The sequence below is a fragment of the Ptychodera flava genome, chromosome 20 (assembly GCF_041260155.1).
Source record: "Ptychodera flava strain L36383 chromosome 20, AS_Pfla_20210202, whole genome shotgun sequence".
NCBI lineage: Eukaryota > Metazoa > Hemichordata > Enteropneusta > Ptychoderidae > Ptychodera > Ptychodera flava.
The window spans coordinates 27430444-27445466 of NC_091947.1; the positions used below are offsets into that span (position 1 = coordinate 27430444).

At 38.3% G+C, this 15023-nt stretch overlaps 1 protein-coding gene across 1 annotated transcript; it reads left to right on the forward strand.

Annotated features, from left to right (window-relative positions):
- The first annotated feature begins 2905 nt into the window (after positions 1–2905).
- LOC139120470 (uncharacterized) lies at positions 2906–13383 on the forward strand. Its single transcript, XM_070684924.1, has 3 exons — positions 2906–3139; positions 7379–7648; positions 8096–13383. Exons 1-3 carry the CDS (start codon positions 3019–3021, stop codon positions 10822–10824), a joined length of 3120 nt encoding a protein of 1039 aa, XP_070541025.1. The 5' UTR covers positions 2906–3018; the 3' UTR covers positions 10825–13383.
- The last annotated feature ends 1640 nt before the right edge of the window (positions 13384–15023 follow it).

The window sequence follows — 15023 nt, forward strand, 5'->3', positions numbered from 1 at the left end:
AACGTTTATGAAGTAACAATTACAGTTTATCATGAATCAATACAAATAACATTGCCAATCTTAACCCCTGGCGCGACACCAAGGGCTGAGCCCTATATAATATTAGTCTAAAGTATTCCGTCCGCACGGAATAACATCTCGTGCGCACGGAAAAGCACCTCGTGCGCACAGAATAACATCTCGTGGGCACGGAATAACATCTCGTGCGCACGAAAAAACATCTTGTGCGGAAAAACATTTCGTGCGCACGGAAAAACATCTCGTGCGCAAGGAAAACATCTCGTGCGGAAAAATGTTTCGTGCGTACGGAATAACATCTCGTGCGCACGGAATAACATCTTGTGCGCACGAGATAAAGCATATTTCTTTGCTTTACAGAATGTCCCTTACGGGCTTTCATAGCTCCCCTCTTCCCGACTGTGTAACAAAAAACATTGGAACGCTGTGCAGGTGCCAGACAGAGCACCTCACTCGGAACAGCGCCCTCCAAACATAAAATATGTCACGTATATCCAATTCTAAGTCAGGCAAACCTTCAGTTACTTCAGATAGATAAACAACAACAAAAGAAAGTGCACGGATAACTCTTACAACATGGAAATCAATGACAGATATGTCAACTTTTTAATGTTACAATAGACGGCCCCTCTTCCAGACATTATGGCATGACTTGACATTTATTCATTTACATATTAATTAATTACATCAAGAAGTAGTCGTATTTATATCGAGTTTGCATTTATCGAAGTATTAGACTTCGTATTTAGGGCTTTTGAACATTAACAAGTGTCTGGGCCAAACAGAAAAATGTAAGTACTTAAAAATAAGACAGCAGCTAAATCAAAGGGCAGCGAAGATAAAGAAAGAAAGAAAGAAACAAACAAACAAAAAAAACATACAAACACAAAAAATTATTCAAGATGCGAGGCCATTATCACTGCTCATCACTGACGTCGCATGTTTAATATGTTATATGAGTTGTTCAATTATTTTAATTCTTATTCAATAATTTTTTTCTCTGACATTTACGTATGTATTCTATTTGTTTATTTATTTATATATTTGATTGTTTACTTGTTTGTTTGTTTATCATGGCTTCCCTGTGCTTAGACAAACAGATCGACAGGGAGCGGCTGAAAAAAATCACGTGAACTAGACATGGACTCGTAATCAGAGCCACAATACTATCTGTGACGGCCTTGCAGGTGTTATGACATGCAGTGGCCCAGTTTGTGTGACACAAATGGCGACTTTCCGTTCACGACCCTCAGCTGATGATCTCCAAATTGATTTCTCGCTTGTGATGCGTTAACTTACTCGTTTAAAGGGCTTACTGGTTGCCGGGAAAACTCACTATCATTGTGCAATTATCATCGATGGCACAGCTTCTAATCTAATTAAGGCGCCTGCCCATTTTAATTTACGAGCATTTCAGACCATTGCCAATGTGAAGTGCAGGGCGGAGTCAACGACGACAATATCGTCTCCACAGGAAGCCATGGTGATATAGTATTTACTGTGTCAAGTATTACAAGTTAGGCGTCATATTTTGTGACATTTCATAGGGGCTTTGCCAATAACACAGGCAGTGAAAGGTGTTCAGGGAGCAACGACGAGGTAGAAATATCATAAACTGCACGAATGATCTTCTCCAATATGCGTGAAGAGTTTCCCATAAAATAATTGCACACTCCATAGCCGGAAAATTCCGTTTTATTTTCATTTCCCCGACTATATGACGTATTCAGCGGTTGTAAATTTCAGGCGGAGATAGATCTATTCAAGGGAGCTTTGATCAGCTATTTGCAAGACACGAAATCGTTGCTTCGAAACGACTTTATGTATGATATACATACGTATACTGTTGGGCAAGACGATTAAAAAAAAACTTCAATACTCTTGGATAACGCGTAGTTATAATAGTCTCATCAGTCTGTGATTGTCTCTAATTTCTTATTAAACAATAAACGCTTTACAAAATTTCAATTGTTAATAGCCTATTCAGAGAAGAATGCAACTGAGTGGATAGATTTTTAGAAGCTACAGATTCCGTGTAGGTCGATAACGTGTATGGACTTCTTTAGAAACCAAAGAGATTAAGTATGTTCTCCCCATCTTATTTTCCTTAAAGTTAGAGAATGATAATTTTTCCCGAGAGTTCTCAAGGAGAATGGCGATCCTTTTTACATAACATGTAAATTTGTAATGTGCTTCACGAATGAATGAGTGAATGACATGTGAATGAATGAATGAACGAATGAATGAAGCTCGCGAGGTGACATGTTATTTTCACCCAGAGAATTTGAATGAGTATAGTGTAAACCTTCTGTGAACAAACGTTTCCGAGGTTATCTTCATAACAGCGAAACTGACTCATAATATCGTCGTGCGGAGGTAAACCTCCCATATGAGGTAAATGTAAGCAGTTCGGAGTAAAATCACGATTCGTAATTTGTCAACACGTATAGAGTAGCTACATCCTGGCACTATCTTCTGCATAGGAGAGTAAAAATAGAACCTTAATTGAAATTAATTTTTAGTAAACACTGCGGTTTCTAAACTCGTCCAGTGTGGGCGTCTTTATGGGAAACAAAACGCGGTCGCAGGTGACAATTTGTTACCTGTCAGGCCTCAGAGAGCTAATTTTCTTCAGGTTTAAGTGATAGCCTTCATCAGCAACTGATGTGGAAACTGGCAACTGTCCGCACTCACACGAAATCCACCAATCTATGTTAGGTGTATGTCCGCTGATCTGCCGTCTCGTTGACAATTTCCGTTTCACTTCGTGAAGTATGCAAAACCGAATTCATCAACGTCATCTATTGAAAAACGTATAAAGCTAAAATTAGTTTGTCAACGTGGCATAAATAGCATTCGCGATTTAAAGTGTACATACAGCTAAGAACCTGGAGGTCGCATCACTGTCAGTTTTTTACTTCTTTGCGGTGCAGTCAGCTTTCAAGTGTCCGCTGGTCTCATATTATAGTTGGATACTTATTCGCAACAGAATCCGGGGATATGAAACTTTTCGATATGATTTCACTGTCGGCAGTACTAGTGTTAACTTGTTTCTTTTTCGCGATAGCCTGCGGGTTCGACAAGGACGAATGGGTTCGTAATGCTGAAATTCAAGATCCAGGTATCGGAAAAATGTCTTTAACATTTATCATATTCAGGGGAAACATCCGCATTCAACTTTATCAACTTGGCAAACGTTCGTCTTTATCTGATTTACCTGTATTGAATATTTAGGGCTTACTTTCTCAAGTGTGAAGGTACCGACAAAATATTCAACTCATATTTTTCGCAGTTATCACTGCTTTCTTTTGATTGCCTTTAAAACACCAATGCTTGCTTTCTGTTTCTGTTTTAACACTGAACCAGCATGCATACTTTTGTGTACACTAGCTTGTTCTGTTGTGTAAAATACGTTGTACATACGTCTGTATGTATGTATGTATGTATGTATGTATGTATGTATGTATGTATGTATGTATGTATGTATGTATTTATACATGTATGTATGTATGTATGTATGTATGTATGTATGTATGTATGTATGTATGTATGTATGTATGTATGTATGTATGTATGTATGTATGTATGTATGTATGTATGTATGTATGTATGTCTCTCTATCTATCTATCTATCTATCTATCTATCTATCTATCTATCTATCTATCTATCTGCCTGCCTATCTGCCTGCCTGCCCGCCCGTCTGTCTGTCTGTCTGTCTGTCTGTCTGTCTGTCTGTCTATCTGTCTGTCTGTCTGTCTTATCTACCTACCTACTTACCTAAGTCTGATGCGTTGACAACAATCGATATATATATATATATATATATATATATATATATATATATATATATATATATATATATATATATATATATATATATATATATATGCATGCTGATGGCTATTAAGCTGTATGGGTGGTCTTCAATCGTAATACTCAAGTAGTAGACAATTCATACCAACTGCAATAACTCATTCATTTCGCCATAGCGCGACTATTATATGCTATAACGCGAGAATGCTCGTACTAGAGAGCAAAATATTTTTATGGTGTAAACTTCCGTACAATCGATATGAGCTGCACTTATGGAGTGAGATCACGTCATTGTTAAAAGAATACAAATATCACGTTGTCACTGAGAGAGGTCACTCCGTTGTTGAAAAAACACCAATGTCATGTTTTATACGAGATGCCATGTCGTTTCGGCAAAACGATCGCACTTTCAAGTTTTGGCGATGTTGTAAAGTTTCTGCGTGTGTTGTTTTCACTCAATATATATGTATCTTTCTATGTTCACGTGTGTCTATAGTAATTACATATTCACATTTAAGGTAATATGCGCCTCAAAAGTGAAAGACTTAAACTTTTCCTCAAATTTTCCCTAAGGAACCCTTCAACCATTCTCTTTCAAAATCTGATAGCTAAGCTTTAAACGATTGCAGAGTATTACTGAACGATGGGTAGCAGACACCACATTCAGTAATCTAACCAACAGGGTGGAGAGACTGCGCGTGTAGAGGGAAACAGTCGTCGGAACAGCGCCTGTGCGAGTTTCTTGTTCACAAACAATGTATTTCGTGCAGGATATCAAGATGTACCTCATCATCATAGCTGCAACATTTAAATTATACGATGAAGATTATGACAGACATGTTTGACCTTTCATCAATCACCAACGTGGTACTGGATACGGTGTTCACATTGGTCGTATGGGTCCCATAAGGGGGGGGGCTACGAGCTTTGAGCGCAGTTCCGATGACTGTATCCCTTTAAACTGAGGCCTTTAAAGTACACATTTGGTATACATAGAGATGGTCTCATTTACAATATTTTTGTAGTTTTCAGGGGACTCTTTCAAACCACACGGAAGCACAGTCTAAATACCATAGTCGAGTTTACGTTTTGGCCTGGATGTAGACCAAGCTCCACTTCAATGAATCGTCTGTATAGACAGTATATCTTGGTCCCCTGTTCCCAGTTCTAATCCAAATACATTGTGCATCATCTAGCTCTTATTTGTTTTTCCCGCCCTACACTTTCGAATGATACGACAAAAATGCATGAGTTTGAGTTCAGATTTGGAAACAACCATTTGGAAACAACAAAGCGTTTTGCTTAGGCCTATATTCTAATGATGCATTTCTAATTTATTTTTGTCGTATGTTTTCAGTTTGAAGTGCTAATTCTCTTGCATATTTTTCTGAGATAGAACAGATATACTGGCTTTCACAAGCACGTATTTTTGAGATCGTTTTGGTATGCGTTTAATGCCTACTATGTGACCGAGTAAATTTCTTGTCAAAGATACATTGAAGTATTGGAAGGAAGTTATTGCCCACTTAAAGATAGTTCTCCGTTTTAGGTTACATATAACTTCTTGACCCAACACTTTCTCTGTCTGAAATTCTCATATATAGTAAGAACAATTTTTAGTATTTGACGTTTCTTGGCTAGGAAGCGAACCATCCGAGTGCGTTCTTCGTTCGTTTTGTGTCGCCTGTTCCTTCCAAAGGACTACAACGTACGCCAAAAATAAAGTTGCGAAAGTACCAGATGTATAGTCACCCTTGATTTTTTTTGCAAATAAATTGTCCATGCATGCCGATGTTGAACAGTGATTCGGAGATTTTAAGAAGGTCCTACACAATACAATTACAAATCAGGTTTTATCCTGTATATCTGTTGATTTGCAAATGATGACAAAAACAGTATTTTAAATTTCTTGGCCAAAGTTTTACAAATATCAAAGCGGAATAATAATTTTGCGATTACCTTTGTCGAAGTGTAGGCTTTACATAAATTTTACACTCAGCCCGCTGTATATTCTCTTGTCGTTCTACGTCACGAAAATCTGCGTCTATGTCATCAATTTTGGAGCGTCGGAGCTTTTTGCGTCGGTCTTCGATGTGATCGTCAATGTAAACAAACAACGTGGCGGCCTGTATTTCTCCCGTGATCAAAATTTGAACCCTCTTATTGACCACAAAACTAAAACAGAAAGACTCAAAATTGCAAAGTGGATGTATTTTTTCAGACTCTAAAAATATGACTGATTTTTACAAATATTCACGTCAGACAAATTTTGATCGCGGGCCGCCATGTTATTTGTTTACATTGACGATCACATCGAAGATTCGACGCAAAAAAAGTTCCGAAGCACCATATGATATAGACGCGAGTTGCCGTGACGTAGAATGACCAGAAAGTAAATCCAAGTATTTTTTGTTCATAGACGACAAACTTGGCTTGAGCAAGTGATAATTTGTTTTATTACATGCCTTGTATATCGAACGGCACGCCCTCCATAGGATTCAATGGTAACTCGTCGATGACGTCGCGGGCCGCATAGTCATCACTTGATTTAAAGTGAACCGGAACTATTTTTAAACATGACAAATTTTGGATGTAAAAATGTCATGTTTTGCATAGGAAATCCGGTTGTTTGGAAAATTTTGCATAAAAAAATTGATAAACCGCATAACAGTAGTTTAAATATACCAATGCGCCATTCGATGATGAAAATCATTCAATTTTAGCGGATTTTCATCTAAGATGGAAATAAAGCATTTGCTTATCATTTGCCAATAAACATAAATGTTTTAGTGAAAACTGTGTAAGAGAGGCATGTTATCAAAACATTATAGCCCAAACGAGGGACTATGTACCCTCGGAGCAGGAGACTATTTGCCTGACGTAAGGAGGGCAAATGGTCACCTACCCTCGGGCACATAGTCCCATGTTTTGGCTATAATATATAGTGTTTGGAGCGTAGATACTTTTTGTATTTCAACATACTGAAGGTGGTGATCATGGCGAACATTTTTGATTTCCAGAAAAAGATTAAAGTTCCATAAGTTGTATCTTTTGGCTATTTTTTCAGAACTTTTGTTTGGCTATTTTTTAAGATCTTTTGTTTTTATGGTTTCCTACACTTTCTGCATTGAATCCCTAAATTGTAATGTAATGCCAAATATTTAGCATCATCAACACAACCTATATGAGTATAATCTCAATTGTTATTGTTTAAAATTGTATTCAAGTCCGGACTAGAATTCATTTGAAAACAATAAACAATGATCACTACACAAAAACAAGCTGTGTTGACAAAAAGAATGCTCGAAATTTCAGCATGACAAACGGATTAGGGTCAGACACGGTAGTTGATATACAGAAGCAGAATACTGAAAAACTTGCCACAAGTTACAGTTTATGTCCCTTTCATGAAAATGTTATGAAACTCTATAACTATTATCCCTTTTTTCTGGTGTTCATTGAAGATTTTAAAAATGCATCGTGATGTGAAATGTTAGAAAATCTAAGTAACAATTCCATAACGATAAACAAACTCTTTACACACAGAGAACAGCAACTCTTACCTTGACTGGCCACGAATCCACTTCTCTGGTACCGTCTTGATCGACACGCCGACAGGGAACAACCTATGTCAGAACTACGACATTGAGACATTTGATGAAAGGCTACGAGAACAACCATCAATTCTCAGCTACAACCCTGATGGCTCCGGTGTCTTTCAGTTCCTGGATTGTAAAGTATCGTCAGTATGCTACAGAACTGGTGAATGTGTCACCGAGTTGGCGGAGGACGCACTCATAGGAACAGAAATTCTGAGTAAGTTCACAGCAATAATAAGATGCTTTGGTGAGGGTACTTGCGAGATAATTCTCGAGTCACATCTTTACGGTAAGAAATAGGAAAAAAGACGGTACTCACTAAGATTATTCCTAAAATAATTATCAGTATGCTGTCTTCATCGGGGATACTGGAAACCAACCCAAGGGCCGATAAAGTTGACAACAATGTCATCAAATACATGGAAACAAAAATGTTGGAACAAAAACGTCTGCCTTGTGAACTGAGCTTTATTTTGGTCAAAATCGAGCTTAGCTTATTTCGTAGATTCATCTTCTTGCAAAGTGAGTTTTGAGATGAAAGTATACGAAGTAACAGTAATTGAGTGTGTAAATGAGAGTGTGTAAATGACACAAACTACAGTTTCAACGCAGCCATTGACATACCTCTTTATCAACCAATTTTGTTCTCCCCCCATTTCTCTAGGTAACATCGACCGTCCCCAGGCAAAGATGGTAGACCTGGACCCGGCATATAAACAAGTATCAACGATTATTGGATTAACGCTTCAGATACCGGGTGTTTTCAAGGCCCTTTTACTTGAGGCAGCAATAATAGGTTCCCTGTTTGAGAAGACACCCCAAGCCACAAGAGATGGTGTCTTGGGGTCGAACTTCTTGTCGCTACTTGTTGATGTCGAATGGGAAAACAATGAGGACTCGCAGATTGTCAGAGAGTTCAGGGATTTGCGGTTCACAAGTTCAGACCCGCACGTTCTGTCCATAAAATTTAACATTGAGCTCGACACTTCTCGGCCTGATCTCCAGTCAAACGGGCCTCAGATAGGTAGAATAGTCGGTACTATAGGCCTCGCTGGAACTGCCGAACCTTTGCATGCTCTTCGCCATCGACAACTCAGGCCTCTTCAAAGCGACTTTGACTTTGGCACAGTTTACTTTAGAGTATTCAAAACCCGAGGAAAAATTCTCATTGACGTTGCAAACGCAGTGAAGCATAATTTGAAGGGACTTCCAGACCAAGACTTGAACCAATTACTGCAGATTGCGTATCCCTTGGATGAAACAACACACTCTGTAAGTTGTAGAACACAAATCACGGTTGTCGGCCAAGTTAACTACACAAGTGAGCTTTGGTATCAGCGCACTGCTGGCGTAATTTCAGTGCCTGAAACGACTGAACTGACATTGAAACAGCTTGATGAAATATCGAATCGGCCACTTATGATCCGACGTTTGGACAGGCGATCTCTTCAGTGCGTTCAAGTTATCCTGGCTGAGAGAAGCGACGGAATCATGATTGATGTCATGGGAGACAGAATATTCAGACAAGACCCAGGGGACATTTGGCGAGTTCGCGCTTTCTCTACCGAATTCGGTAGACCCCTTGCCAATGTTCAATTGCAGATGAAACCAGCCAAATGGGTCGAAGACGAGGGGGCCAACTCATTTCGTGGACCATCTTATACTGTACCATTCAATTATCCCGCTGATGCAATCCAATACTCCGATCCGAAGGAAACGAACAATTACGGAATGGCTGGTTTTGAATTCGTTGGAAAGAGTCCAGGAAATCCAAGGGGGAAAGTTGATGGTCAAATATACGTGTTTGAGATTCAGGCTCACGTACATAATCCGGCTATTTCAAGTCAAGAGATAGCTGTTCATATGTACGATGACTTCAGAGTGTCAGAAGGAGGGCCCACTTGGAATCAGGATATTTACCCCATATTCAAACTATATGCAAATATGTTTCCCAGCATGACAGGCATCATAAATTTGGCTTCTTATGAGGATGTGATTCGCAAAATTGAAATGATGAAATTGACAATGAACTTGCCGTTTACGGATCCAGCATTTATGCCAGTAACAAGAGATTTGTCTGGCCAGAAACGTCAAGCTATACTGAAATGGTTGGACGACCCAAAGCTTAGTCCCACAGCTCCAACCAGCCTTGAGGAGTTGAAGAATAACCTTCAGATTGCTCTTGAAATTGAGCTTGCAACCATCCCTCCCTATCTAACTGCGTGGTTTTCTGTCAAGGAAGGGCATAATCAACAAATATCAGAAACTCTAAGGAGTGTTGTCACTGAAGAAATGCTACATATGACTTTAGTAGCGAATATTCTGAACAGCATATGTGGGAAACCAACTTTGGACGACGTCGGGGTTATACCAAAATACCCTTCAACGCTCCCAGGTGGGGTCCATCCCCATCTTACTATTTCCCTTGGCAGACTGAGCAAGGGTCTAATAGAGGACGTGTTCATGAAGATCGAGGAACCAGACGACACTCTTCCCATTACCTTGCGCCAAACAATGCTTCACAATAGTCAATACGAATCTGAACATACCTCAGTCTTGAAACACCACCGTAATACAATTGGAGAGTTTTATTACGAGAAGATATGGCGGTCACTGAGATACCATGCCAGCGTCAACAAAGACTTGTTCAAATGCGGACTTAAAAACACGCAGATCACCGAGAACGACTGGTACAGCCACGTTGTCGAAAAGCCGTTTTCTGTGCACAATATCGAAGATGCTAGAAGGGCGATTCAGTTGATCACAGAAAATGGAGAAGGGAGTTCGCCGACCCAACCTTATGACTCCGAGGGTAACCTCTCTCATTATTTTAAATTTCTTGAAATTGTAATGGGTAACAAGGTCGTTGTTGACGAGCATTCGGTGCACGAAATGAGAAAATCCATTAAAGACATTGACACTTGTGATGTCAGATTTATTGATAAATACACAAGAAACTTCTGTGGTACGGACGGTAAATTGTGTCAAGGAATTCACGTCTATAAGAGATGTAACGTGCCATACCATTTCACGGGAGAGAGGGTGCCATTTCATGAAGATGGTATTTGGCCGATATTAAATGACCCTAAAGACAATGACTATCCCGTCGAGTCCGAAATTAAGCAGATTTCCGATCTTTTTAACAAGGAGTATTCAAACTTACTGCGGTGTATCCATGGATCTTTCACCGGCAATCCACGGGAGATAAAGACGTGCATGTCCATGATGGCAAGACTTGAATCCCTAGGACGCCAATTGGCAAGGACTCCAATCGATCCGAATGACGATCCAAACGTCGGTCCTAACGGTGCACCGACATTTGAATTCAGCACAGTTAATGGCCTGGACTCCGGTGGGAAAGCAGCAGTGCCTAATTGGAAATCTCAGTGTTAATATCATAGCTCTGTTGGTTCAGTTCTTTGTTGGGCTAGAACCTGAATCAATGGTTACAACATCTTCAACGACGCAGTGGTGACGCTGACATCCACAATTAAAGGACAAAGGTGACTTCTCCACTACCAAATGTTATCATGATTTATGAAAATGTTTACACAGACAGGTTGACATTGCCTTACAACAAGTCTCCGACCCGGCGCGATCAATCACGATAGATATACTCAATACACGTTGCGTTTACATGCCTAATTTACAAAGCCATGAAAACAACTATTTTCACCTTTTAATAAAGAAAACGTCAATTTACGATTTCACTGTTTTCTCTGCGTCACATCGGGCAAGTGAAAGAGATTCCTGGCGGACCTAGCAAAGTTGACGGAGGCATGTTACAGGAAACACATTTTATTTGGCCCAAGTGCATATGTCCCAAAGTTTGTGGAAAATAGATTGCATTCTTGAGGAAATTGACAGAACATTGTCCGTTAAAATTTCAATACGTGTTTGTTCTGAATATACAACTGAATAATGGAAAGAAGGGGCAGAGCAGCACTTAAATGATACATGATGTACTGCTATATAACCCAGTTTTAACGATGTGGGTCGATGTAGTTTGTCTATGTGTACATCGCTTTCAGAACAAAACATAATAATAATTCTCGTGAATAGACATGTTTAAAACGTGGAGATGTGGGCTGCAATACTTCTGACTTAAGATTGCATGACTTTCGATGGAATGAGACCATTATCTGAGACCCGTTTTACTATTTTGCTATTTTGCGCCTTTCTCATAATGATACCAGTCGAAAGTTGAGAAAAAAATCAACCATTTTTTTGAAAGATGCAGATTGACGCATCCGTCAAAAGGAATGCTATACATTTTAAAAGTGTGTGTTCAGCAGTTAACACAATTAAATTCATCAAAGATTTTGAACACGTGTATACAAATTTCATATCTGTAGATTTACTGCATCACGCATAAAATGGGTGGATAACGATTACTAGCATTTGCAATCTTGATAGGGTGACGCTATATGGCCCGTATGAAAGAGAAAGAGAAACATGCGTTAGCCCAAGATATTTGTAAATTCCCTAAATACAAAGGTTTTCCGTCCGTGTCTTTTGAAGATTAGAAAGAGTTGTTTTTCACTTTTTATTTAATTAAACAACGTTGAAAAAATAACAGCAAGCAAGGAAGAGAGCAACGAAAGAGGAAGTTACATTTAACGAATATTTTTTACAAAAATCTATCCACTACCTTAGTAGACCTATAGTCTTTGTTTCACTGGATTTAGAATTAATTACTTCACTGTAGGATTTCATGTATTCAACTCATATCAAAGAGGTTGGAATTATTTCCTTAAAGTTTCACATCACAGCGAGAAAAACGAAAGCCCTCATTGTCTGTTCACAAGTGCGAACAATAATTATACAATAATTTCTCTTTCTCGATGACAAAAAGTACATAGAATCTTCTGAAATTTACGAATGAACAGAATTCTTTCGGTACCGATAATACAATGAAGAATTTTGAATTGCAATGCTGTAAAGCGAGTATATGATGTCATCTGTCAATTTCTTACTCAAACTGAAGTACTCTGCGAAACTTTCTCTTGGAATATATAAACTCCTCGCACCTCTACGTTACAGAGGTAAGATGCGCGATCTTGTCTTTAACTTCAGCGTCACGAAACTTGTAATAAACATATTTATATGTGAACACTTATAACAGCGATATGTTTAAAGGTATTGGACCAATCCAAAAGTAAATGATATTTTCTTTTTCCAACCATTGCATCAATAAAACCATGACACTTACATGTAATGAAACCCGTCTTAAGAAATAATATTGTACAAAAGCTTGCAAATGATAGAAAATTCAGATTATAATTAAGGAGATCAATTATAAAGTAAACACCCTTCTATGCCCATAATCTATAAAGAAATAAAATTTCCATTTACTTTAAGTTTATATTAAGATGAGGGTTAAGTTACAACACTTGATATACATAATCCACAGCGCATTCTAGGGAATAAGAAGTAACAGTGTGAGACCAACATTCAAAATGTTCATCCATAAACAGATTCTCCTTTAATTTACAATTAGCGAAAACTCTATTTTTTCCACGGGAGTACTCGAAAAGTACGAAAAACTCAAAACATCTCATGGCAATTCAGAAATATTAGAAAGCAGCCCTAGATACTTCTACTGCCTTCTGTTCTTCGAGTTAAAACTCTGCAGGAATGTTTCAAGGACCTCTGAAAAGTTGATATTCAGACTTCCATCATCTGAACCGTCTATTTCTCAATAGATAAGAAAGAGAAAATGAAAGGTGAGCTCGCCCTTAGATATTTTCTAAACACCTAAAATACAAAAGGTTTCCGTCCATGTGTTTCGAAGATTAGAAATAGTTGCAACTGTTTATTTTCGCCGTAGTTTCCAATTTCATTGGTGGTTCCGAAATTAACTTTAAAAATCCGAAACATTTTCTTATGTCTGTTTTATCTTAACTATATTTGTCGGGGTAATAAAGTCCTGTAAAGTTATCGGAAACGCAATATGTATCCATGTGCGTTGTTTGTTTCAACGTCTTTGCACAGAGAGAGAGAGAGAGAGAGAGAGAGAGAGAGAGAGAGAGAGAGAGAGATGTAACTTAAGCTTAGACTGACAGCGGAAATTACATTTCTTGGCAATGCGATCCCAAATTGAAAATGCTGGGATTTCATTGTACTCCATTTTCATTCCAGCTGCGCCACATTTACTCTTGCAAGAAACTATAAACACACGTTCTTAGTACTTTTTTGATGGTACTGTGAAACCGTTTGAGATGTCCATTCTGGCGTACTTATTTCAGTACGTTACCATCAAACTTGGAATATCAGTTCAATTTGTCTATTGTACTGTCCACCATTGACAACATGCCTGTAAAGACTTAAGGGGTTGTCCCTTGAAAATGGTATTATTACACCAGCGTGGCGGCTTTGGGGCATTTCTTGATATTAAACAACAGGAATCCTTCTTTCATTCGTTATGTAAGTTGGTGAGAGGAAAGTTTGAACAAAATTTTACACACGTTAGTTTCGAGGCGCATGCTACCTTAAAAGCGTGCATACTGAACACGCCACTGCAACGACATTGATATATTTTGGAAAGCTCAAACATTATACTTTGTGACAGAAGGATCACATCGATATCTATAAGGCCAATGAAATGAATGTCTGTTGTCATTTTGTAAACTCTTCGTCGAAGTTTTTTATGAAGACTGTGAGTCTCTCGTAATAAAGCAAAATTGTGACATGTTTACGATATTAATTTACTTATTTCTACTGATAGCAAACGTGTTTATGTTGTTTTTTGATAACGTTGTCATTTCACTGAATACAACGCAACGCCACTGTATAATCGTTGGTATGCGAATTTGAATACATGTATTTGACATATGTTTACTTTCAAATTGTTCTTATAAAATGAGCGAATAAAATATGGCCTCCTGCTAGAGGAACAGAACTACTTTTGGTCAAAATGAGTTGTTACGTATCTTCATTCACTACATTCAATATATCCTTTTAGAAATGCGAATCATACAGTTTGCAAAGTTGTCCATATGCAATACCGATTTTTAAAAAATTGTTGTGCAAATTTAAAATTACAAAGTGTGATTTCCCATATTTTTCAAAATGCAAAGTTACACCCTTCTCAATCTGGGGCATCAAATCCTGGGGTATTTTGTAATTATCAAAGGCTATCGTCCTTTCTCGTTTCCGAAATTATTACCCTCCATCACGACAATTTGGAGTACTTATGGGTCGCCTTGTCACCATCTTCTCGTGGATGATCAAAATCAAGAGTTCCATAACGTCGGAAACAAGATCACGGACAGTTCTCGATATACAATGTTTGCACAGAGGCGATGACATCTGATGGGCACAAGTCATTCCTGTTCTACCATGCATTCCACAGCAGACAAAACCAGCACACAAAACCTTATAGGGAAATTGCAGTATTTGGTGGAAATGTAGAAATACACACATTATACACAAGTGAACGGCTAATATGGAAAAATACATTTGTTTCTCGTGAATTGTGACATGTTCAAAAAATGTGTCACAGGCCAGTGGAGAACATAATTTTGTATGTTTTGCTCGTTTTGAGAAAAAAGCAAACACCAAAAATGTGTTTTATTTGATAAAAGCACACA